General features: G+C 58.1%; 2 protein-coding genes across 4 annotated transcripts in view; one reads left to right on the top strand and one right to left on the bottom strand.

Moving 5' to 3' along the window:
- Positions 1–946: 946 nt before the first annotated feature.
- On the top strand, positions 947–24,427 carry ETNK2 (ethanolamine kinase 2). 3 transcript variants are annotated; one of them, XR_007122994.1, is made up of 10 exons: positions 947–1,419; positions 3,147–3,406; positions 6,341–6,463; positions 11,089–11,231; positions 11,793–11,876; positions 14,343–14,488; positions 15,913–15,986; positions 17,621–17,800; positions 19,752–19,854; positions 24,305–24,427. XR_007122994.1 is itself a non-coding variant. In XM_047704322.1 (8 exons), the coding sequence occupies exons 1-8, from the start codon at positions 1,162–1,164 to the stop codon at positions 17,691–17,693; spliced, it is 1,161 nt and encodes a 386-aa protein (XP_047560278.1). In that variant the 5' UTR covers positions 947–1,161; the 3' UTR covers positions 17,694–18,843. The 3 variants fall into 3 exon arrangements, 1 of the variants encoding a protein (XP_047560278.1); XR_007122993.1 differs by lacking the exon at positions 24,305–24,427 and having other exon boundaries at positions 19,752–21,902; XM_047704322.1 differs by lacking the exons at positions 19,752–19,854; positions 24,305–24,427 and having other exon boundaries at positions 17,621–18,843.
- SOX13 (SRY-box transcription factor 13) overlaps positions 23,239–24,456 on the bottom strand; it is a 30,816-nt gene continuing 29,598 nt past the window's right edge. The window contains 1 exon segment of the mRNA XM_047704321.1: positions 23,239–23,634. Within this exon segment, the coding sequence (XP_047560277.1) occupies positions 23,358–23,634 (277 nt within the window). The 3' untranslated portion in view covers positions 23,239–23,357.

Genomic DNA, 24,456 nt, shown 5'->3' with positions numbered 1-24,456 from the left:
GTGTCCTTTCCAGCTCTATGTCCTGAGGCTCCACGACCTTGAAATAGGCAGGCTTCCCCGTCTCCTGAGCTGTCCAATACGATAGCATCATAGGGTGATTTATATTAAAATTAAGTCGAATGTCACACTAGCCGTATTTCAAGTGCTGGGCAGTCACATGTAGCTAGCTAGTGGCCACTGTGCTGGACAGCACGGATATAGAACGTTTCCACTATCGCAGAAGTTCCGCTGGGCAGAGCTGGATTCTGGACAGCAATAATGATAGGGGCCTTGTGGTTGAGATGTTCCTGAAGAGGGCAAAGGAACAACTTGGAGAAACAGAAGAAGGCCCCTTCTCTGTAGGCACTTTTCTGGATGGGGCTGCGAGAGCTCTCCCACCCGGGCTGAAGACAAGCGATCTTAGTTCCCATTCGTACACCCATCCTCCACATGCATCACCCAATGTCACCTCTCCACCTAATACATGCGTTGGGCGGGGGGTGGGGGGTAGGTTAGGATTTGTCTGGGGAGCTCCCTGCAGAGAAGGGAGAAGGGCCTCTGAGATGAAGCGGGGGACTCCTTTTCCAGCAGGGACCTGCGGCACAGGTGGGCGAGTCCAAGCCGACCTCTTGGTGGCAGCCAGATCTCCATCCACTAGGCTGGAACCCGGGCGCAGGAAGAGGCCTCCTCCGGCCCTGCCCCAGGCCGCCCAGGGAGAGCGGCCCACGCCGATGCAAGGGGAAGGAGGCTGGCCATCGCGCGGGCTCAGAGGCCGGGGAGAGATCCCCGCGCTGCTGGGCCTGGGACCCGGGTGGGGGCGGGGCGGGGCGGGGCTATACCATGCCCCGCCCCCGGCGTCACGGCCTCCCCGAGGGCGTCACCCCCGCCCCGCGCTCCAGGTAGCCGCGACCGCCGAGCCCGAGGCGGCCCGCGGGCCGGGGCGGGGGCGGGGCGGGGGCGTTCCCGGGCCCCCGCCCCGCGGCCCGCCGCCCGTGATGATGTCACAATCGCGGCGGGCCACGGCGTTCCCGGGTCGGCTTCGGGCGCGGATCGGAGCGGGCAGCGGGCTCCTGAGTCATGGACTTCCCCTGGCCCCTCCTCTACCACTCCCTCCGCCGCGCCGGGCCCCCCCGCAGGGGCTAGCGCTCGCGCGGCGGCTCCGAGGGGGTGGGGCTGCTGGGAATGGCTGTGCCCCCTTCGGCTCCTCTGCCGTGCTCGCCCTTTTACCTGCGGCGGCAGGCGCCGTGCCCGCAGTGCTCATGGGGCATGGAGGAGAAGGCGGCGGCCAGCGCGGGCTGCCGGGAGCCAACGGGCGCCCCGAGGGCCGCCGCCGTCCCTTGCTTCGGCATATCCGTGGACCAGGACGACATCCTCCCGGGCGCCCTGCGCCTCATCCAGGAGCTGCGGCCGCACTGGAAGCCCGAGCAAGTTCGGACCAAGGTAGCCGAGGGGGCGAGGAGCCGCGCCGGGGCCCTGTCGGGGCTGGAGCGGGGATGCGTGAACGTCTGTCCGTGCATCCTTCCGGGTGGCGGTCCCAGGGGTGCGCGGCCGCTGTGCAGGGCAGGGTTGCAATGGTGGTTTGGGTGTGTATTTTGCTCCATCTGTTTTGGTCCCCAAGCAGAGCCAGGCTCCCACCTTCCTCGGCCACCCACCCCCTCCCCTGGTCCCCACACCCCCCTCCTCCCGGGGGCTCGTGGGCAGCCCGGAGGTCCACCTGCCCACCGTCAGCATGCTGCGCGCGCGGGCCCCACCCCCTGTTGCCGCGCGCCAGTGCCCCTCGCCGCCCGAGGAGCGCGCGGCCGGCGCTGAAACCTGAGGAGGCAGGAACTTTTAAGGGAGCCCCCCCCACCTCCGCGCGCGCGCGCACACACACACACCCCCCTGCCTTCTCTACCCCGTGGTGGGAGCAAAGTCTCCAGGCTCTGAGCGGGTCCCAAGAGCCACCGTGTGGAATTCCGGCTTAGCCCAGGGCCCCTGCGCCGGATGGAAACCCTCCCCGTCGCCCCAGGCTCAGGCTCTGCACCCCCCCACACAGGGGTGCCTCCTCATCCCCAGCTGGGCACATTCTCCGGGACACAGATGTGGGCAGAGCCTCCCACTGAGGAGCCTTGGGCAGACCCCCCAGCTGATCTGTATTCTCTAAAGGGTCTTCACCTGCTCACCCTCCCCCGCCAGCCCCTCTGGGAGCTGCTTGTGGAGGAAGAAGTCCGGAGCTGGGCTAGTTCTGGAGTGTCAGGGGCTCCCTGCTGCTGGGCCTTCAGGGTGGGGAGAGGCCAGGTTCCCCCACCCCAGTGCAGAGGCTGACAGATACCTCTTGGGGGAAAGATGGGTGGGTAGCATTTTCGAAATAAAAGGCACGCTTCAGTTGTAAGACCCACAGGGCATTGAGCAGGTCTGAGGTTAATTTCAGCACTGATGGAACATGCTACGTGCCAGTCCTTCCCCTCTCTGGGCCTCAGTTTCCCCACCTAGAATTAGTTCGGATGTCCTTTAATCCCCTACTGGCTCTGTCACACTGTGCCCTGTCAATTCCATGGTTCAGTCCTCCTTGTCACCGTACCCAGAAAGTCTAGTCTGTTTCCCCCCACCCCAGCCCATGGCCTCTTGTCTTTTCTGGTTTGGAACTCAGAGGCCCTAAGGAGCTCTGACCCCTAAAACCCTCGGCTGAGTTCCAGCCTCTGTAAACTCCGCACTGCTGTGGCTGGATGGGGTGTGGGGTGCAGCAAAGAGTCCTGAGCCGGGCAGAGGATGAGAGGCAGCTGGGTCAGGATGTACTTGTCCTGGGCAACTCCCGATCCTCCCTGGCCACAATCTGGTCCATAGAGATTTCTTTCAGGGATGGAGGGGTAAGAAATGGGGAGGGGGCTTCTCCCACCAAGGAGTGTGGAAATTCCTCTACTGCCAAATCCCATCTGCTAGAAGCGGACCCAGGAGAGGTGAGGGTGCCTGGTCTGAGGTTTTCTTGTAGAACTCAGGCTCTCCCAAGCACTGAGGAGGGTAAAGCATTAGGAACAGTGCTGAGGTCCCAAAGGATGGTGGGGCAGGGTTCTGCATGGTTGTGCTGGGCATGCAAATGAACACCCCTTGCTGGAGGTGGGGAGCCATGGGCATGGGCCAGAACAGAGACCCTGCCCCACACGCCCTTGTGCTCCCCCTCCCCATGCCAGCGCTTCACTGATGGCATCACCAACAAGCTGGTGGCCTGCTACGTGGAGGAGGACATGCGGGACTGCGTGCTGGTCCGGGTGTACGGGGAGCGCACTGAGCTGCTGGTGGACCGGGAGAATGAGGTCAGGAACTTCCAGCTGCTGCGAGCACATGGCTGCGCCCCCAAACTCTACTGCACCTTCCAGAATGGGCTGTGCTATGAGTACATGAGGGGCATGGCCCTGGGACCCGAGCACATCCGGGAGCCCCGGCTCTTCAGGTGAGAAGGTGGCCCGGGTTACCATTCATTTCCACGATTCCTCAAGCCTTGGTCAACTTCCTTGGCATAGAGTGGAGTCCATGAATGAGTCATAAGGTCTGTGAACTTCCTGAAATTGCATGAAAATGTGTGTTTGTGTGTGCGCACGCGTTGCTCTGCAGAGAGGGGCCATCGGTCTGTATGGATTTTCAGTGGCATCCGCTGGAAAGGTGACCTGCTTCTTAGGCAAGTGAGAATTTGGTGAACCTGGGACCAAAGGATCTGCTTCCCTAAATGCAGCAGGGCTCTGCTTCCTGGCTTCATGTCTCCGCCCTTTGCCCACCCCACATCTGACCTGGAAACATCTTGAAGCCTTGGAAATGAAATCTGAGCTAAATCCCCAGAGCGCCCAGGATTTCCTGCCCCTCCCCTCCTGCCAGGAGCTCAGGCATGCTAGGAGAATGGGCCCTATCCAGGGGGAGCCTGGGTTTAGCAGCCCAGAGAGACACCAGCCCTCCCCCAGTCTGAGCTCCGTCCAGGTTCCCCGACAAAGTGGGAGCCCAGGTTTGGGAAGCTGCCAAGGCTTCCTTCCCGAGGCTCACCAGAACCCATGATCCCCTGGGAGCCCCTCCCAGTGCCTGAATGTGTAGCACCCAGGAAGCGGACTTAACCTTTAAGCACCGTGGTTGCCTCTGTGAGGTCTGGAAGGGGGAGAACTAAAGAGGAGCCCTTAGTGCCTTTTCTCTCCTCTAATCATTGTGGGCACGGAGGTCAGGCCCTCCCTCCCATGCTACCGCTGCCTGCGGAGCCCTCTGGCCAAATGAGGTCCCCAGGCCGACCGAGGCTGACTTCTGATCCTGGAAAGCAGCACAGGGGCCAGCCTGGGATCCTCCGGTTCAGTCCCATCCCCATGAAGGAGAAGGCACTTTCCAGATACCCAGGTGAAACAGTAAAAGGTCATCTAGGGAGCAGACCAAGAAGTTTTTGCTTCCTCACCTGTTACCTAGTTAATCCCAAGTAAGTGCACCTGGCCCTATTTGTGGAGACAGATGGGCCCCCCAGGGACTTAGAAGGGACTCTGAGATGCCTTCCCTCTAGTGCTCCCTCTGGGGCTGGTCAGGCTCTGGGGTATTTGTGTTGTAGGTCTAGTTGTATGTCGTATCTGTGTGTGTGTGTGTGTCTTTGGAGTTAGGGGGACGTGCAAACCTGTCCAGTGGTCTTCTCCGGCTCCTGCTGAGTGACCTGCTTGGAAGCAGGCGGTCAGAGCAGGGTGGGGGCCCGGGGAACCGTGGGCTGGCTTCTCCCATGCCACACTGCTGGCACTCCTTCAGTCTTGTGTAAATAAGCTCAAATACTGGCACGTTGTCTCTGGGTCACTCCCAGTGTCTGGCCACCTCTGGGAAGTGGTACCGTTCCTCGTGCTCTCGTGGAAACAATTACCATCAGGAAGATTGAAGATGGATGTGGGTTTGATAACAACTTTACACTTGGGGGAGAGCCAGAAACTGGGATAGGTGTAGGAGGTAGGCTCTTCCCTGATGATTTTTCCAAGGATAGCCCGTTATCTTTCTCAGGGGAAGGTGGATCTCTGAGGGAAAGGCGAGGAGAAGGCCTTGGGGAGCCACGGCCTCATGTTCCCCTGAACCCCACCTCTCAACCTCTGTGAGGCTTTGCAGCACAAAAATGCTGAGTGTTGAGGTGACTTCCATTGCTTTTTCAGACAACAGCCCTATTGATATTCAAGGAAACGCTCTGTTCATGCTCTAGTCGGACTCTTCCTTCGGAAAGGAAAGGCCTGGGTCTCAGGTCTCTTTCCCTGCCTCGCCTAAAACCCTGGTGGGCTCCCTCCTGCTCCTGGGGCCTCTGGCCTCTGAAAGCACAGCCTCCTGCGCTCACCCTCTCATGGCTGCCACGCCCCCTGCCCCCTCCGCCCTTCAGGAGGTGGGAGCCTGGGGGGCTTCTGGAGGAGACCTTAGCCTGCCCTGCTATCCTGTTAGGTGACAGCCTGCCCCTTCCCAGGACCTGGCAAGGGGAGGGGTGTCCCTGGAACAGCTCAGTAACAAGGTTTCAAACAGCCAATGCCTTTGTTGTCTTTCCCAGTGATTATTATTCGAGCAACAGGCAGAGGCGAAGGAAGCTTGAATGTTGGAGGCTTGGCAGCCGGGTTGGGGGTGGGGCTCCAGAAGGGAGAGCTGGCAGAGGACTGGGGGAGCCCAGCTGGGACGCAGGGCCTCAGACGCTGGGGTCCTTATCAAGGCCCTCCCTCTCTGACCGGTCAGCCCTCCATCCGCCCCCCGCCCTCTCCCAGCCCCCTTCCCCACCGCCCCCTCCTTCTCTCCCGGGACCTTGGATAATGTCCACAGGAGAACTTGAAAATAGAACGCTGGTTTGTTTTGCGTCCTTGGCACCCAGCCGCCAGCATCAACTCCCTGCCGCTGAGGAAAGGGCTGCCCTGGGCCGGCCTGCTTCCCTCCCTACCTTGGCCAGGCTGATAAGAGGCGGGCATTTCTTCCCAGCCAGGCATCACCACCCCCTTCATTCCCTTAGTGCCCTGCATTCACCTCCCCCTGCGGGCATGGATCAGAGTCCCTGGAGGGAGGAGGGCCACTGCCCCCATCCCCAGGTGATCCTTCTGTCCTCACGGGTTGCTGTGGGTACTTGACCTTGGGGTGGGGCAGGGTCACTGACCCGTGGCCAGCGACCCGCAGCTTTGCCTTCCTGCTCCCTGAAGCAGCCTCAGCTATGGTTCTGGAAAAGTCGCTGCTGGGCTAAAGGCCTGACGTCATTTTCAGACCCTCCTCCCGCAGGAGCAAGAGTTGTCAAAGAGCTGTCCCACACTCAGCCCTCTGGCTGGCCCCAGTCGTCACCCTGTTCGAGCCCCTTCTGGTCAGGAGGGGCTGAGCTGGGATGGGCCTGCCCCACGCTGATCTTCTCCCCTTCCTGTTTTCTGTGTAGGCTAATCGCCCTAGAAATGGCAAAGATCCACACCATCCACGCCAACGGCAGCCTGCCCAAGCCCACCCTCTGGCACAAGATGCACAATTATTTCACCCTTGTGAAGAACGAGATCAACCCCAGGTACAAAGATCTGGGAGGGTTCAAGGCTGCCCCTGTCTCTGCTGCCTTCGTGGGATCCCTCCACCCCTCACTCTTCGGGCTCCATCCCACCCCCACCCCCTGGAGGCTGAGGGGCTTAGGTCCTGACTGCTGAGTCTCTGTCTCCAAGCAGAGCTGGGCTGATCGACTGAATCTCAGGAACCTGGACCCACAGCTTTACGCCTGTGTGCTTGCGTCTCACTGAGTCTCTGGTTGTGGTAGAGATGAGGGTTGGGGACTGTGCCTCCCCTTTTACTTAAAGGAGACTGAAGCTCAGAGACTAGGCTTGACCCAGGATGTGGGGCTCATGGGGTGGGGGTGGGGGGTCAGGGATCTGTTTCCTAGCCCAGGGCCCTTTCTACCTAAGCTGCTTTCTGAGCAACCAGAAGGGAGAGCCTGGCCTCTGAGAATGGAGTGAGGCCAAGTTCACAGTCAGTCAAAACTCACCTTGTCAGTTGATAAGCCTTGGGACATCAAGACTCTTGCTACTTGCCTGGACGCCTCTCGTCCCCACATGCCCCTGGGGACCCTGCTTCTCACTTTGTTCACACTGACAGCTTACCATTTCTTCACTGCCCTTTCCAAGGATCGGTACTCCACCCATCCCGACAGTGCCTTTCCCCAGGGAAGACTGGGCTCCCAGACAGCGGGCTCTCCAACCAGCAACCTGAAAATCCTTCTAGCCTTCGGCTGCCTGGCTGTCCCCAGCACAGCCTTGAGTGCTGTTTCCCCTGCAGGGAAAGGCAGTAGTGAGTCTCTGATCCCTCCATGTACCCTACTGGGTTGAACATCTCCCTTGTTCCAAAGGTTCATGGGAGTAGGGTATCTCCTTCTCTCCTCCAAGATGACAAGACAATAATTATCTCTATTCCAATCATGTGTGTCTCTCTCTCTCTCTCTCTCTCTCTCACACACACACACACACACACGTGACTATCTGGATCCTCCCACTTAATGATTATCAAGCCGTGCTTTCGGACTATTTGTCCGGGATGGCCCACATTCAGACCTTCGGTGCCAAATGTTATCTCTGGGACAAGGACTCCCTATCCCCTAGGGCTAAAACAGCACATGGAGAGCAGGACCCTGGGGTGTCTGAGTCAACAGGGCCCTCCGATCGTGCAGCCCACCACTTTCATTTGGTAGATGGATGAACTGAGGTCCAGAGAGGGGATGGGACTTGCCCAAGGTCAGTGGCAGCTCAAGGCCTAGAGTCCAGTCCTTTGTACTATTACCATGTAACCTTCAGGGGTGACCTTGTTGGGAGTGGAGTGGTCCTTGCAGAACTGACCACCTTTGCTCTTGTCATACCTTTGACCTTGGCAAATTGAGCTGTTTAACTTCTCAGAGCCTCTTTAAGGGACAGTGCCTGTCCTAAATGACCTAAGCTGCCCCAAGTGGGGCAGTGATGAGCAGTCACCGGGACAAGATGCAACTCGGGACAAGATGCAACTCGCGAGCTCTAGTCACAGTCTAATACCCCTGATTTAGTCAATCCTGCCTTTCACAAACATCAACAGGGATTTAAAACAATGAAAAATCTAGATGTGACATTGGCCCTGCCCTCAAGGAGCTTAGGAACCATCTGGGTAAATAGGACTTGCCTTTGCACAGTGACAAAAGAAGGAAGGGTGTATAATGCATGTAGGGTGGGAGAACCAGGGCTGGTCTTCCTGGCAGAGGCAGGAGGGGCAGAGCTGGGAAGTAAGGCTGCTCGCTCGGGCTGGCAGAGACGGTGTGAACTCACTTGGCTCATGGGTGGCAAGTGGATGAGGGTGGCTGGAGTGGGCCTTCAGGAGAGATTGGAAAGGGCTGTGGGTGGTGGGGTGCAGAGGTGGGGTAGAACTAGACTGGGAGGACCCTTTGAAGCCAGGTTAGGGAGCCAACATTTTGTTTAGCAGACAGTGGGAAGTCACTGCAGGGGTCTCTGAGCCAGGCAGGGACCATGACTGTGGTTTAGGACGAAGGCTCTCTGGTGTTGTAAGGGACAGAGTCGGGCGGGATTTGGGGTAGGGATTGGAGGTAGAGCGACCCACTCAGGAAGAATGAGCAAGATCCATGGGCAGCCTCATGGTGATGGTGGGGGGGGTGGAGAGTGGCAGGTGTGTCAGGGACCCTGTGGGAATAGATTTGGTGGCCTTGGTGTTTGGTTGGGCATAGGGGGTGGGGGTGGTCCCTGCTTCGGGGGACCAGGAGGAGGTGCAGATGGTTGTGTGGTATCAGGGCAAAGGTGATGAGCCAGGAAGCTGGGACACTTAGTCTGCTGTGGGAGAAGGTACTTCTGTCCGCCCATATCTGGAGAGCTGTGGGGACATTTGGCAGGCAGCAGTGTTTTTTTTCTTTTTCTTTTTTTTTTTTTTTTAAGATTTTATTTATCTATTTGAGAGAGAAAGAACACGAGTGGGGAGGAGGGTCAGGAGAGGGAGAAGCAGATTCCCCACTGAGCAGGGAGCTCAACATGGGGCTCCATCCTAGGACCCTGGGATCACGACCCTGGGATAACTGAGCCCCAAGCAGCAGTGTTTTCATCAGGAACCCCCAGGCTTCCCTGGGATGGGGTGGGGGGGCCCTGCACCCTCATCCTGCTGCATCTGAGGGACCAGGGAGTAGGAGCAGCAGGCTGCCTGGGGTGTGACAGTTTCTGTGACGCGGTGGCGGTTACTATTTTGCCAACCCCACAGCCTTGAGAAAGTCTAGTGGTGTCAGGACTGAGGGTAGCAAAGCTGGCAGGCTTTCAAGTGGCCCGCGGCGGGAAGTGGGGCAGCAGAGGGAGGCTGCCCAGGGAGATAGAAGGCCTGGATGGCTCCTCCGGTAACCATCTGCGTGGCCTTGGGTTGGGTAAGGTGGGGGTCAGGCGGCGGTCAGGGCCTGGGCAGCACGTATCTTAGATGTCAAAGACGTGTTTTTCAGGCTGAGACCCGGGCAAACCAAAGGAGGCCTCCTAATTCTTATCTTTAGATGGTCTTGGAGCAAGAAAAAAAAAGAAAATCTTGAAGGGTATCTTCTTAAGGAGAGCCAAGACTGAAACGCGTTTATGTAGACCGGGCGACCCAGATAAACCCGGTGAGGGTAAAGGAAGGCCTCCCCTGATCATCCCCGGCAGGCTACCCCCCAGCTCAGAGCGGCCTGTGCAGAGCCTCTGAGGGGCACCGGGACCCTCGCAGTTAGGAGGTCTGGCTTGATTCTGCATCCCTGAACAGGCTGAGGACTGCTTCCCTTAGGTGAGGGGGAAGAGGGTTCAGCTGTGCAAGAAACATCTGGAAGCTGGAAGGCCTCTGCTCTTCTTTGAGCCTCCATTTCCTTGACAACTTGGACGAGAGGCCTCAGATCCTCTTCAGCTTTGACGGTCTCAAAGCCTGGGAGGGAGCCTGCCGCTCAGCCCTTCCGGGGGGGGGGACAGGGGGACGCCTTAGTCACTGAATGCTCTTTGCCACATTTTGGCCTCCGGGCCATGTGACGGGGGGACGGGGCATCCTTTGGGAGGATGGGGAGGACGGACGGATCTCACGCTCATCCTCCCGCACATACTCGGGCTGCCCCGGATAAGAAAGCAAACAGGAGCTACATGGAGACAGAACAGGAGATAAAACCCCAGCCTCCTCCCCTCCAGCCATTGGTGGTTCTGGATTTTAAGGGCTGTGCTAACTGTTTGGCTTTTCAGTGTACACAGACCTGTGTGCTTCCTGGGGACCAAAGTTCAGAGCGTCCCAGCACAGTGTGCCCTCAACAGCCTCTCCATGGCCTCTGCTTCTGGCACCGAGGGACCCATTCATTCATTCATTCATTCCTCGACACAGGTTTCTTTGAGCAGCGAGACCTTAGGTACCACGAGAAGGGGTAGGGCAGAAAGAGGGGTGGCCTCTGTCATCTGTATTCCTGCATACAAGTTATGCACGCATGCGTGGTCTGGGACACGGACACACATGCTCCTAGTTCAGGGTGCAGGGGACAAGTCACTGGGGAGCTACAGAGCAAGTGCTCGACTGAAATCCCTTAATATTCCTTTGGTCTTGGAGGAGTGAGCCCAAGAAGCAGTTTGTTTGCTTCCTTCAGTGGGCCCAAGTGGCCTCTCTGTGAGATGAGAAGTTAGCCTTTATGAGCTCTCTGGGCCTTTCCACCTGTGACACCCAGCTGCTGGAGGAGGAGGGGGACGGACCAGGAGTGTCTATGCTCCAGCCCCTCCACAGGGCACTGTGAGGCCTCCCCAGTCTTGTTTTAGAGAGCAGACCTCTGCCCTCGTTCTCGTCTGGAACAACTGAGTGCAGACACGCGTTGTCCCCTCCCGTCCTTCCTGTGCCTCCTTCCTTACCCTCCCCGCCCTCTCACGAAGTAGCAGGGACACTGTTGGATTAGGGACCTGTGTGCTTTGCAAAAGGCTCTTACACCTGTGTTTTAATAAGCTGCTTAGGGTAACTGCAGGAAGTCAGGAGATCAGGATGTCTTAGTGCCAGACGACAAAGGCGAGGGTCTGAAGGGTGGCCCATTTGGCCAGGGGTCCCCAGCAGGAACAGGTAGCGACGGGGCCAGCACGCAGGGCTCCGGAGGCCCAGCGCCTGTCTTGCTGTCAGCCCTCCCCCTCACCGGCCTCCTTTCTTGCCGCCGCCCAGCCTTTCCGTAGATGTCCCCAAGGTGGAGGTATTGGAGCAGGAGCTGTCCTGGCTGAAGGAACACCTGTCGCAGCTGGACTCCCCGGTGGTGTTCTGTCACAACGACCTGCTTTGCAAGAACATCATCTACGACAGCACCCAAGGTACACCTTCCCCGGCTCTGGCTGGGCCGCAGCTGGGCAACACCCTGACGATCCGCGGCCTTCTGGCTGCCGTTGCTCAGACCGGCCCCGAGATGAGCAAAAGGCGACCTTCCGGTTTAGGTCTCAAATTAACTTAAAGGGAGAAGGAAATACATTTCCACTTGGAAAAAATCTATGCCGTGGTCTGTGGAGGTCCTCCGTATGAGGCCACCTGAGCCATCCCCCCTGCTGCAATACTCTGGGCTTTTGAGGACGTCTGGGGTGGCCCGGGCCCTCTAGGGACAGAACCTTTCTGTGTGCCCCATGAGAGCTCCACCCCCGGGGGGGCCCTGACCTTTACCTCTGCTCCTCAGCCACGCGGAGGACAGAGGTCTTGAGTAGCCACCTGTGTGTGGACAGCTGGGGGGCAGGGGAACAAATGAACAGCCTCGAGGGCACCCCCAGGGAGAGCGGGTTGGGCTGGGTTGCCGCCATCCGGGGCATTCTGGTCTGTGGGGACTTGACCGGGCCCCGTTTCCTTCTCCCGGGACCCACCCTCATGGCTGCTATCTTCCCTCACAGGCCACGTACGGTTCATTGACTATGAGTACGCTGGCTACAACTACCAAGCTTTTGACATTGGCAACCATTTCAACGAGTTTGCAGGTGAGAAGGGTATTGTTGTTTGTCTCGGTCCAAGACACTTTCCTCGTGATGGAGGGCCAGGTCCAGGGTGAGGATGGGGGCGGGGGTCTGCCCTCACTGCAGGGAGGCGTGACAGCCCGTCCTCCAAAATCTCACAGCTCAGGGAGGGGAGGCACAGCCTGCCTTGGTGGGGGGGCTCCAAGGCTCATGGTGAGGCTGGACCCGCACACAGAGCAGACCCCCGCCAGCCCATCGGGCGGTTGGGTACCCATCAGGACAATGTCCCCTCCCTAGGATCCCAGGCTTGGCATGCGAGTTAGAAAAGACCCCTGGGGGCCTGGCCGGCTCAGTCGGTGGAACATGTGGCTCTTGATCTTGGGGTTATGAGTTCAAGCCCCACATCGGGTGATTACTTTAGAAAATTAAAAAATTTTAAGAAAAAGCCCCCTTCCTCTACCCCTGGTAGACGGGCTGGCATGGGCCGGGCACAGCCTCTGCCTGTCCCTTTGCTCAGGCTGCCTTCTGCCCAGCACTGCCTGCACGATCATAAGGGTCCTGCCTGCAGAGAAGGAGCAGGACAAGCTGGTGTCCCGAGGAGAAGCGAGGTGGAACTTGCACACACTCTGCAACTTGACTGTCCACGTTCAAACCCTGGTTTGAGGCTTACTAGCTGTGTGACCCTGGGGCTGGTTACTTACCTTCTCTGGGCCTCTGCAAAGTGGAGGTATTAACTGTACGTCCTACTTCTCATCAGCGTGAGCCCCACACGCAAGAGGAGCACATGCTAAGCCTCCTACTGGTGTTCACTGATACTAGGCAGGGGAGCTTTCTGGTAGCTGAGGCGGCCGGCACCGGAACGGACGCAGCTGGATGAGGGGTCTGGTTGTGCCGGCCGGCTGAAGGAGAAGGAAGGCCCAGGCTGCACAATAGCAGCATTTGTGTGAAAGAAGCCGGGCAGGTTTTTCTGGCTTGAGAGCTTCATTGTTAAAGGATCTGACGGGGCCGAGAGGCGACTCGGGGATGGAGTTGGACACTGGGGCTGGAGCGACATCGGGTGGTGTGGGGTGCTTAGGGGAATGGGGCCAGCCCCTGGGGCGCAGGACAGGTGAGGCACACCCAGGCCAGCTGTCAAGCCACCGCGTACCTGGTCCAGCCTCGGCCACTCCCCAGCCTAAGCCTGGCCAATTGTGTCCCATTGAGAAGCCCAGGTGACCGGGTCTGTCAAGCGCTCATTGTACCTGAGAGTGTGACTTCCCAGGATGGCCACCAGCGGCATCGAAGAACCCAAGGGACGGTGGGGCCTCAGCTGGGCAGGGCCCTGGGCCTGTGGGCGCTCAGCTGCCAGACCTGCTAGCCTTTCCAGAAGGGATCATTCTGAAGCATCTTAAGCCTTCCTGCCCCACATAGAGCAAGATTCAGCTGGAATTTCTCCCAAGGGGCAGATTGCATTGTGCTCTCAGGTTGTGAAGGAAGGAGGAAGGCAGGGAAGGAGACTGGGAGCTGGGGAGGGAGCACTCCTGGGTTCTTGGGAGCAGGGAGACCCAGTCCTGGGAGGCAGGAGGTGAGCGTTCCATCCCTGACTTCCCCTCTCCATTGGCTGCCTGGGAGCAGCTTCTGCTCTCTGGGGGTTTCTACACCTGCACCAGAAGATTCTTTCTCAGCCATCCTCTTGGGACCCCAGGAGATGGAGTGTGTTTCTCCAGGAGTGAGGGGAGCTTGGGAAGGACAGGGAGGAAAAGAGAGGAAGAAACCATGGGCAAGGCAGCCCTGCTCCTGTCTTAAGTGAACTGCAGCTCTCCATCCCAGCTTGAAGGCCAGCCTCTGCCACTGGGCCAGGGATGTGGCTGGGGTGCGTTAGGTGGGCTGGCAGCTCGAGGACTCAAGGGCAGGACCGGAAGGAATGGAAGCCACCCGGTCCGGGGTTCCAAGCCTGGCTGCATTTCTGAGTTATCTGGAGTTTTGGACACGGGGCTAGAGGTGCCTGGGAATTTCTTACCAAGCTCCCTGGGTGATGTTTTGAAGGAGCCAGCTCAACACTGGTCCAGGAGGCAGTAAGAGACCCACAATTCTAGATGGGAGACTCTGGCCCATGGGCGGGAAGGCCTTGTGTGGGGCTCACTGGTCTGCATCCCACCAAAGAGGCGGCCCCGGGTGGGGTGCTGTGGCCGAGCACCTCCTGTGGGCCATAGTTGCTCTGAAAGGCACAGGGGTACAGCGATGCTGTCTTAGGGGTCCCTGTCACACCCAAGATCGTGCCTCGCCCTGCAACCAGTCTGCCTCGGCTTTCCTCCATCCCACGGAAAGCAGCACCCCCAGCTCCCCACACTGGGTAAGTTCAGTGGTCAACAGGCTGTATTCCTAGGCACAGCCCCACAGGACATACACAAAGGTTGAGGGGAGCAGGGGATACAGGTGAGCTGGAGGAGTCCCCCGCGCCCCAGGTGGGCCCACCTCTCAGCCACTGCCGTGTGGCCGCTTCCCCCTCAGGTGTGAATGAGGTGGATTACTGCCGCTACCCTGGCCGGGAGACCCAGCTGCAGTGGCTGCACTACTACCTACAAGCACAGAAGGGCATGGCCGTGACCCCCAGGGAGGTGGAGAGGCTCTATGTGCAAGTCAACAAGTTCGCCTTGGTAAGTGCCTTCACAGGGGTGGTGGTAGGGGGGCAGCGGCAGGGGAGGAAGGACCCACCCCCAGCTCCTCCAACAGCCCAGGGCAAAGGAAGCAGAGGTCAGGGTGAGAGGTGAGGTCCTGAGACCCCAGCCCCTGCTCCTGAACCCCCACCCTGGAAGTGAGGTCTGGGAAGAGCCCTCTTGGGCATCCCCAGAATACGGAGGTGCCCTCTTCCCTGCATTTCCCTACCCAAGTCTCTCCTTCCTAGGGGAAGACTTTCAAAAAAGAGCCCAGCTTCCTGTTTTAGCACTTCTCTCCTTTGGACAAGTAATTCTCTCTAGTAGCTAACTTTAGCCTCTCATGCTGCCGTTAAATGCATCTCATTTTTTTTTTTTTTAAGTCTTTGGAGGAGATAAAGAATGTCAGTTCCAATCCTCCTTGTTAACGACCGCCACTGACTCAACTGCATATAAGTCTCTCCCATCACGCTCTTCCTGCTCAAATTACCGAGCTGTCAGTTCTCGATTAGGAGTGCCATTCATCCGGGGTACCTGGTTCATGGCCGGTTTCCTCCGGTGTGTGCCCAGGGGATTGCTAACTAGTCTTATTAACGCCAGCCTCACAGAAGCAAGACGACAGGTCCACTGCCCTGAATTTCACAATACAGCGAGGAGCTTACGTAGAATCTTTACTTGCCTGTCATTTTGGATTACCTCTCCTGTTTTCCTCATTGGCACAAAACTGACTTCCCATCAGGTTCTGCCTCTTAACTGTTCCACTTAGGCCTGCCTCTTGCTAAATGTTTTCATGTCATCACTGACACTTTGCTAATTGGTCTATATGCCCCTTGAAGTCCTAAAAAGTGGAGGTAGGTGCTGTGCAGCCAAACCCCGGCTGAGCAGGATGTGGGGTGGGGTGGGGGGCCCTGGCTTGGGCTAGTCATGATGTCACCACTGTTTGCTCAGGGACAGCTGGGAGCAGGCTCTGGCTTCTTGAGCCTGGGGTGGTCTTATCCTAAGGGCTCCTCTGGTCAAGGGGGGAGCAGTTGAAGGCTTAGAGCCCAGACTCAGGGCCTCGTGCTGTCACACCTACACTTGTTTCCCAGCCCAGCCCACCTACAGACAGAAGAGGGAAAGGGGCTGGAGGACGTCAGTTAAGGGGGTCCTCCTGATGGGACTGGGCCTGTGCTCTGGGGCAGGGGTTCATCTCATCCTGGTGCCTTGGCCTTGAAGGCCCCAGGAGACTTCCCTGGGCAGGGGAGATGCCAGGAATGGAGCTATGCTTAGCATTAGAAGCACCATCCCGCGGACCCCTACCTGGCAGGTAGAGCTCTGCCTTTTTCTCAAGGGAGTAAAACCCCCAAACGCTGACCAGCGACTGGCTCCATGAGGTTCCTGACAGGCAGGAGTGGTTGCCTTGTTGACTTACTCTGGTCCCTTTCCAGGCATCTCACTTCTTCTGGGCACTCTGGGCCCTCATCCAGAACCAGTTCTCCACCATCGACTTTGACTTCCTCAGGTGAGTGCAGAGGGCGAGTTGGGGCGGTGGGGAGTGAGGGAAAGGAGTAGCTCAAGCCAAGGGTGTGGGCGCAAAGGACAGTCCAGAGACAATATCCAAAGTCCCTTCTTCTGCTCTGCTAACTTGTCCCCAATCCAGCCACCCCATATCCAGTGGGGTCACCACTCTAGGGGAAACACCTGAGCCCAGAGCACCACGCTAAAAGTAGTCAGAAGTTCTCGAACCTTCCCATCATGCCTCATAGCAGATTCGCTTTCCCTCCTATATCTTACGACCTAGTTCACTGCCCCCCGTTCTGCAGCCACTGTTCTTAGCCACGGAGCCTGGTGGTGAAAGGAAGTGTTCATTTTATGGCAGAGGGGACAGAGTTCTTCCGGTGCGCAGAAGTGACTCTGTGAGGCCACTCGGGCGGTTTAGCGCTTACCGCGTGGGGTATCAGGCTCAGCTCCTCCCAGTGAGGTACTAGGGCTGACCCCGGGTCCGTACTGGAGTACTGTCTCCTGGCTCCAACGTCTCAGGTACACGTGGCTTCAAGGACCAGGAATCGTGTGGTCTAGCCTTTCTTCATTCTGGTCTCGTCTTGTTGCCCTGTCCGCCCCCAACCCACCCACCCTCAGCTGGGAAGGAGACACTACCCCAACTTCACAATGTTCACAGTGACTGGAGAAAAGGCCAAAGACACATCTGAGATCTCCCCCTCACACTTAGGATGGCTGTTTTGTATCAAAGAAACAGAAAACCAGCATTGGGAAGGATGTAGAAAATCGGAACCCTTGGCCGCTGCTGGAGGGAACATAAAAGGGCACAGCTGCTGGGGAAAACAATACCGAGCTCCCTCAAAAATTTAAAAATAGAATTCCTGGGCCACCCAGCATTCTCACCGCTGCGTGCGCAGCCAGAGTCAAAAGCAGGGGGTCAGAGAGAGATGTGCGAACCCGTGTCGATAGCCCTATTCACAAGAGCCTAGAGGCGGGAGCAACCCCATGTCCATGACGCCTGACTGGGGACACAAAGGTGGTCTACACACACGAGGGAGTGTTCCTCAACCTTTTAAAGAGAGAAAACCAAGTCACATGCTAGAACGTAGGACCTCTGAGGATCTGCTAAGCGAAAGCCAGTAACAAATAGACCATCACTGTAGGATTCCACTTATGTAACTGAGTTAGTCAAGTTCACAGAACCAGAGCAGGAGGGCACCTGGTTGGCTCGGTCAGTACAGCATGTGACTCTTGACCTCGGGGTCAGGAGTTTGAGCCACACATGTGGTGTGGTTACTTAATTAAAAAAAAAAAAAAAATAGAGTGGTTTTTGCCAAGCGCTCAGTTGGGGGGGTATAAGTTGCTGTTTAATGGGTACAGAGTTTCAGTTTTGCCAACTGAAAAAGTCCTGGAGGGCTGTTTATAAAGATGTAAGTGTACTTTACACTGCTGAACTGGAAAAAAAAAAAAAAGCATTTAGGGAAGGGCTGCTCCAGTCTAATCTAAGAAAAATAAAATAGTTGGAAATTAAGAAAAAAAACACATTCTCCTGCCTGGGGGTGGAGCTGGTGAGACTTGCTCAGGGTGTGAGTCCCCCACCCCAGGGCGGGCCCACCTGGCCTTCTCAGCCGGGCTCCTCTGCTCTCCCTCCCGCAGGTACGCAGTGATCCGGTTCCATCAGTACTTCAAGGTGAAGCCTCAAGTGTCAGCCTTGGAGATGCCAAAGTGACCAGCTTCCCCATCTCTCCCTTACCCACCTGCCAGGCCAGACCCGTTCTCCGGGGCTCGGTCGTGCTCTGGGGCCCGCCCCCTTGGACAAGGTGGGAGAGGGGACAGGTGGGTGTCCAGGGAGAAGGCCCCACCCCTGCTGCCAGCCCCCGCCCCCACCCCATGGATGTTGCTGGAGACCACGTTCTTTTGTTTGGAGGGGCTGATAGGACCCAGCTCTGGGGGTCCCCTTCACCATGCCAGATTTGGGGGTGGGGAAGTGCCTGCAGTCAGCCAGGGCCTGGACCACAACCACCCCTGGGAAGCCCGGTATTCCTGGCCTCAGGCCACGCTGGAATCGGGGCTGCCTTAGATGTGTCTTCGACCTTCCTGGCTTGGGGAAAGGGGGAGGTGGGAGGGCTCCTTTCTACCTCCAGTGCCCTGAGCCTCCAGCCCATCTCCCCCTGCACGCCCCACGTGGGAGGTGCTGATGAGCCCAAACCAGCATCATGCCAACTCTGACAGATGGATGTACATATCTGGGGGGAATGATCTAGAACTAGGGTTAACGGCTCCCCAAAGCCGCCTCATCCGAGATCCCCTCCCTTTCTCCAAGCCAGATCCAATCAAACCACCCTTTCTAAAACCTCTGCCCCAGGACCTGTGTTCCCCTCCCCTCCCCTTTTTGCTCTGTGCTTGTGTTCTGTCCCTCTGCCGCCTGCTGGGAGGGAAGGCAAGGGAGTGGTGCCCTCCTGGGCCTCCAGAGCCCAGCTCGGCTTTGTGCTTGGCCAGAGCAGAGTGGCCACCACCGTGGCCAGCAGCGTCCCACCTTGTTCCCTTCCCTGCCCTCCAGGCCCTCGTTTCCAAGGATTTGTCTCTCCCTCTTCACCTTTTGTCCTGACCCAAAGACTTCCTGCTAGGAAATGAGTAGTGGGAGTCAAGGGGGCGGGGCTAAGGACTTCGGGGTTCGCCGTGCGGCCAAGAGCCTGGGTAGGATGCGTGGGTCATGAAGGTGCTGAGCAGCCGGTCCTGGTCCCCGACTCTCTCGACGGCCTCCACCTCCTCTCGGCCTCCACCTCCTCTCTGCCCTCACAGCCTCCAGGCTCTGGCCTAGGAAAGTGATTCATTTGTAAATTATCATGGTTTTCTGCATTAAAATGGCCATTTCTGGACCACTCTGTGTCTGAGTGCCGATGGTGAGGATTTGATTTTGACATACAGGGTATAATGGACTAGTTCTCCTACAGTGGGTGGTAGGGGTGGCTGCACCTGCTTCCCCAGGGTTCCCTGGGGCTGCACCCTTCCTCCCCCACCCTCCGAGCACCTGGCTCATGAGGCCTGTGCTCCTGGTCCGGGATAGGCCTGGGCACAGCTAGTGCTTTCACCACTCTTCTACCTCTGACCATCCTGCTAGAATAAGGGGAGTCCAGGACACTGCTACTGGGGAAGGGAGCCCAACTGCTGCTCCTCCAGGTGGTAACCAGGCAAGAGACCCTGGGGGAGGGTACTCAGGATTTCTTCCTGCCCCCAGTCTAGCTCCTAGCTGTTGAGGGGAGGGGGTGCTCCTCTGCTGGAAAGTAGGCAAGGATGATTTCTGGAACCAATCTGTTACTTTCTCAGAAGGCTAGAGGGAAGGGAGACCAGAAGCTTAAAGGAGAGCCAGGGTACCCCTGTTGGCAGCCTGGGCTGCTACCGCTGTGTTGCCTCCAGGGCCCGGCAGAAGGTACCCAGTACCCTGAAGACCAGGGAGAGCAGTGGCCGCCTGCCAGGTAGAATCTGGCTGTTTGGCTTTTGCTGGCAAAAGTACTGGATGCCATGGCAACCGCTGGAGCAGAGCTAGACCCAGCAGCTGGGGCCTTCAAGGTCACGGTGATCCAGTGTGGCCAGGGGGGGCCCCCAGGGTAGCTGTACCAAGCCCAGGAAGGGTATGGGAGAGGACATGGAGGGGGTGGGCCTGGCCTAGTGATGGTGCCAGGGCTGGGCAGGCAGGGCCCCTCAAGGGTACCATGGGGTCAGGTGCTCGTGGGCAGGGCCTTCTCGTGGACTAAAGGTCAGTGCCCACCCTCCTTGTTCCTCTCAGATCCACCTCTGGAGCTGAGGGCAGAAATAACCACTGTGAAGGCAGCTTCGTTTCCAGCCTCCTGGGGCCTTGATGTCACAGCGTTGGAGACGGTGTTGCAGTGGTGAGCAGGGAATGGCTGGGACAGGGCCCCCCAGGTACCATCCTGTGCCCCTACGGCCCCCCGCCACCACCTGCACCAAAGGAGCGAACCTGCAGGCACCACCCCACTGCCTTTGAGAAAACATCCTCATTCCTCCAGAGCTCCAGGGGGAGGGGAAAAGTGGGGGCAGGGTGGGGGAGGGGTAGTTTAGGACACCCCTCCCCCTCAAAGCCTGGAGTCCTAGCTCTCCTTTCACTGCCACCCCAGACCCCAGACTAACCAGCTCCCCTAGCCCCTGCTCCAAGCACCATGCCTCAGCAACTCCCCGGGGAAGGGGGGGGGCAGAAGGGGAGGGTACGTGGGCTCTACAGGAGCTCTAGCCAAAGCACACCAGGGCAGAAGTTCATCTCTGCTGGGCTCTGACCCTCAGCCTTTGCCGGAGGCACAGAGAGGGCAGAGAATGCCCTAGGCTTCCCGGAAAGGACTAGGACTTTTCTGTTCCTGGTCTCATCGCCTATGTGACCCTGTGCTCCCTCTCCCAGGGCAGAAGGGGTAGGGCTCCAGGACACCAACCAACAGTCCTCATGGAGGGCACTGTCCATCCTGGAAGGATCCAGAACATGTGATTCCATGAGGGCAGGACAAGGGTTCCTATAGTGGGAGGAGGATGGTTTTGGCCCCAGTCTCCCGAGGCCACAGCGGACCTGGGAATGGGGAAGTGAGAGGAACTCAGGACTGGCAGGGGTGAGGGTGAGCCTGGCTGGGAGTGTCCTGACCGCCCTGATTTGGTTAGAAACACAGTGTGGGAGATGAGTCTGGTGGGAAACAGCAGTGCCAAGTTAAAATGAGCAATTCTCCCCATGACCACTAGAGGGCAGGCGCTGCAATCAGCCTCCCTCATCTTCCCAAGAACCACCTCCGTCCTTCCCTGGGGGGCCGGGCTGTGCTTGTTAATTCCACCTGAGCTAAGAGCAGCAGCTCTGGGAGTGTGGGCCAGGAAAAACTCGCAAAGGCCAGCAGCCAGGACTTAGTACTTCCTGGGGGAGTCTTCTCCCGAGTTAGAGACCCTGGAATGAAGCACACCTAACTTCTCACCACCACCCTCTCCTATGTCCCCGGTTGTGAACACACAACCTCTATTAATCTGACCCAGGTCTCATTCTTCCACTAGACTTACCCTTCAGCTTTGCTGCCCCCATTCCATACAATGGGATTGATGTCTGCTAAAGAGTTGGTCTTTTTATTGATGGTTGTTAACAAGCACTTTGAGAGTTTTGGTTTGTCATCAGCCCTTTTAAGTCTAATGGGCTGTTACTTCTTAGTGCCTTATGTGTCTAAAATCCTCATTCAAAACAAAGGTCACAGAGCCCTGAAGCACATCACTGGCGCCCCTGCTTCATTACTCAGTATCCTGGAGGGCTCCTCAATGGACTGGGGCATCCATGGGAGCCCTTTCCTGGGAGGAGGGTCCACCGCTTTCATTAGGTTTTCATGGGGCTCCTTCTCCAAAAGGAGGTAAAGACTACGGATAAGGCTTAACGTCGGATGAAGCCCAGACAGGAGACCTGACACCCGCCTCCCCAGCCAAGGCCACAGGGCCAGTAGTGGCCTCCTGACTGCTTACGGTGCTCGCCCTACTGCCTTCCTTCTTAGGGCCAGGGTAGACCAATGTGTGGGGGGGTCTAGCTTACCTCCTGGAGGCAGGGGCAGTGTCTTCTTCAGGGCTCAGGCTGCTCTCTGGGTGGCCTCTGACCCTCCAAAGGCTTGGCCTGGGCTTCACTGGGCTCAGAGGCTGGCTCCCAGATCCCACACCCGAAGTTCTGGGGAGTTGCCACAAGGGGGCAGTAGTGCCTGGGCTAGCGGCACAGTTAGGACTTGTGGTTCCGGGCCAGCCTCCCAGGTCCCCCACTCACAAGGACTAGATTCTGAAATGGTCTGTCTTTATTATGCCAACAGAAAACAAAAAAATTCCCCAAGTGTAAACAGGAGAAAGGTGCTGGTTAAGTTACTCATCATTATCTTATTATTAACAAAATAAAGCACTATCTATGTTTACAGTCATAAAAAAAGAAACAGCCTGGAGAGAAGTTGGACTGAAGGGAAGGGGGGGGGGTGGGAGGAAGAGAAGGCGACTGGGGGAGGGGGTTGGCACAGACACCACAACTGCCTCTGTGGGGTTTGGGGTTCCCTTCCCACCCTGACCCAAGGGCTGTTCTGGATCTTTGGAGTCAGGTGCCAGTGGGGTTCTTCTAAGGGACACAACTTGTCCCTGTGAGCAGGAGCTGAGGCAACTTCCCCAGTGAGTGAGGGAGAGGAAAGGAGCCGGCAGGTGGGAGGGGCAGTCTTCCCCTCACCAGCCCGAGAATGGGGAGCCCCCTCCCACTGCCCACTCACCAACTGCCATGAGGAGCAGCCCTGGTTCTCCAGGGCTTCCATCAACTGTCAGGAAGGGGGGGGGGGTGTCATCAATCCTCCTATCCCCAACTCCCGGCACTCAGGCTGGGACCAGGGACTGGGGCACTAAGACCCCCTTGGAGGCTGAGCACATTCCCATGCTGCTCGGAGCTAAAAATGGCTCTGTGGGAACCAGCTGGCAGGGGAGAGGCAGGGAGGGAATGAAGGGACAGGCACGGGGAGGTCAGAGCGGCTGGTGGGCCCTGGGGCTGACCAGTGGTGTCCAAAGGGCAGAGGCAGACCCCAAGAAAGGAAGAAAAGCACAGCCCTGCAGAGAAACGAGGACAGAAACACACGCAGGACACAGAACCTGAGACACCCAGACTGACAAAGAGGTAGCAATTTGGGGACAGTGAAGCACGGAGAGGCCCCCAGAGAAGCAAGAGTGGCATCGAGAGACACACCCACAGGAACCTAGCAATGGTGCCTGGCACGGAGCAGGCGCTCAGTAAATCCCTTGTGCAATGAGTGAACAGATGGAAACACGCGTGTGCACATACCTACACATACACGCGCGCGCATCAACACAGCAGCCAGAGGCACCACAGGCTTGGCAGAAGATCAAGACAGCGAAGGACAGCCAGACCTTTTTGCACAAAGTACAAAGTGATCCTGGGATAGAGGAGCGATGTGGGAAGGGGGGCGGGGTGTGTGATGGGGGAGGGTGTTGGTCCTACAGGGGCTGGTCCAGCCAGGACGAGAATGGAAACAAAGCATGTGGCCCCAGGGGGACAGGTCTGGAGCTGCCACATCCCTGGAGTGAGGAGACCCGCAGGAGGGGAGGGTCCTACAGTGTCCGCTGGCTATGAGCCCCACCGGCCGAGGCCCTCAGCCCCAGAGCACCCTACAGGTCCTGCCCAGCAAGGCCAGCAGCTCCTTGGGCGTGGCCGCAAGGGTGGTGGGGAGGGCGTTTCCCCCCAGGAGGCTATCTACAAGTGCACAGCTGTGCCCCTCTCCCTCGCAGGCCCAAGTCCAAGTACCAACAGAGTCCAGGCCGGCTGGCTGCACCCATGCGCTGAGGGCCAGGTCTTCCTGGGGGGAGGAGGCCAGGCCCACCCATCCCGCTAGGATCAGTCTGTGAGCACCACCAGCTCCCCGTCGCTCTTCTCCTCGCCCTCCGAGTCCTCGTCCTCACTGTACCGGTACAGCTCGCCCTCCGCCACCGAGTGCCTGTCTTCCGTGGCCTCACCCTCCTCCCTGAGGCTGCAGGTGTTGACGATGACAGGCATGTTGGGGTCCAAGCTCCGGGGCACGTAGTGCTCCACCAGAGGCTGAGCCAGGGGCACGCCTGCCACCCGCGGGTACAGGACGTCGGGGGAGCTCATCTGCAGCTGGCTGGCCTGGGGGCTACAGGGCAGAGAAGAGGCACGTTTCGAGGGACCCTCACTTTGCACCCCCTAACAGCCCCCACCACCTGAGCCACTTTGGGGCATGCCCTCCCTCCCCACCACCGTGCTTTCAGCTCTCTCTCTTTCTTGCCCCCAGGGCTGGCCTCCCCACGGCCATGTTCACGGTCAGCCACAGACCGGCACACACCTGCGGTCTCAGGGCCTGAGCGTGCTCCCCAGATACTCCTAGCGAATCATGTACGAATCCAGCATTTGGAAGTTAGACTTAAATGCCCCGGCGTGGGGGCGGGGGGGGGGTTGTGTTTCCGTTTACAAGACTCCATGAAGGTACTTGCTTCTGTCAAGTCAGGCACTCCCTGTACAGTATCACTTTTGTTTTTTTGTTTTTGTTTTGTTTTGTTTTTAGATTTTATTTGCCAGAGAGAGAGAGAGAGAGAGTGAGCGAGCACAGGCAGGCCGAGTGGCAGCAGAGGCAGAGGGAGAAGCAGGCTCCCCGCCGAGCAAGGAGCCCGATGTGGGACTCTATCCCAGGACACTGGGATCATGACCTGAGCCGAAGGCAGCTGCCCAACCAACTGAGCCACCCAGGCGTCCCAGTATCACCTTTGTTTTTAGGAGCCCTGAATTTTTTCATGAAGCTTGTGATTCATATGCACATTTTCCTCCAGGTACACATGGCCAGTCCCTCCCCAGCCTGGCATAAACCTATCTCCTACACCCCTGCAGCCCCACGGGATGGGCGCAGGGAGACCCACACGATGCCCATGCACACGGGCGTTCCAGGCCACCAGACAGCACCCCGGAGCCCCACACCAGCCCT

The sequence above is a fragment of the Lutra lutra genome, chromosome 15 (assembly GCF_902655055.1).
Source record: "Lutra lutra chromosome 15, mLutLut1.2, whole genome shotgun sequence".
Taxonomy (NCBI): domain Eukaryota; kingdom Metazoa; phylum Chordata; class Mammalia; order Carnivora; family Mustelidae; genus Lutra; species Lutra lutra.
Note: the sequence above shows the minus strand (reverse complement) of the source record. Positions and strands in the feature narration are given on the sequence as shown.

Excerpts from the sequence above, each read along its gene's own strand:
- ETNK2 (XM_047704322.1), top strand. The coding sequence starts at position 1,162 with ATGGCTGTGCCCCCTTCGGCTCCTCTGCCGTGCTCGCCCTTTTACCTG. Across the intron at positions 3,407-6,340 it reads CGGGAGCCCCGGCTCTTCAG|GCTAATCGCCCTAGAAATGG; the intron begins GTGAGAAGGTGG and ends TTTTCTGTGTAG. Across the intron at positions 15,987-17,620 it reads ATCGACTTTGACTTCCTCAG|GTACGCAGTGATCCGGTTCC; the intron begins GTGAGTGCAGAG and ends TCCCTCCCGCAG.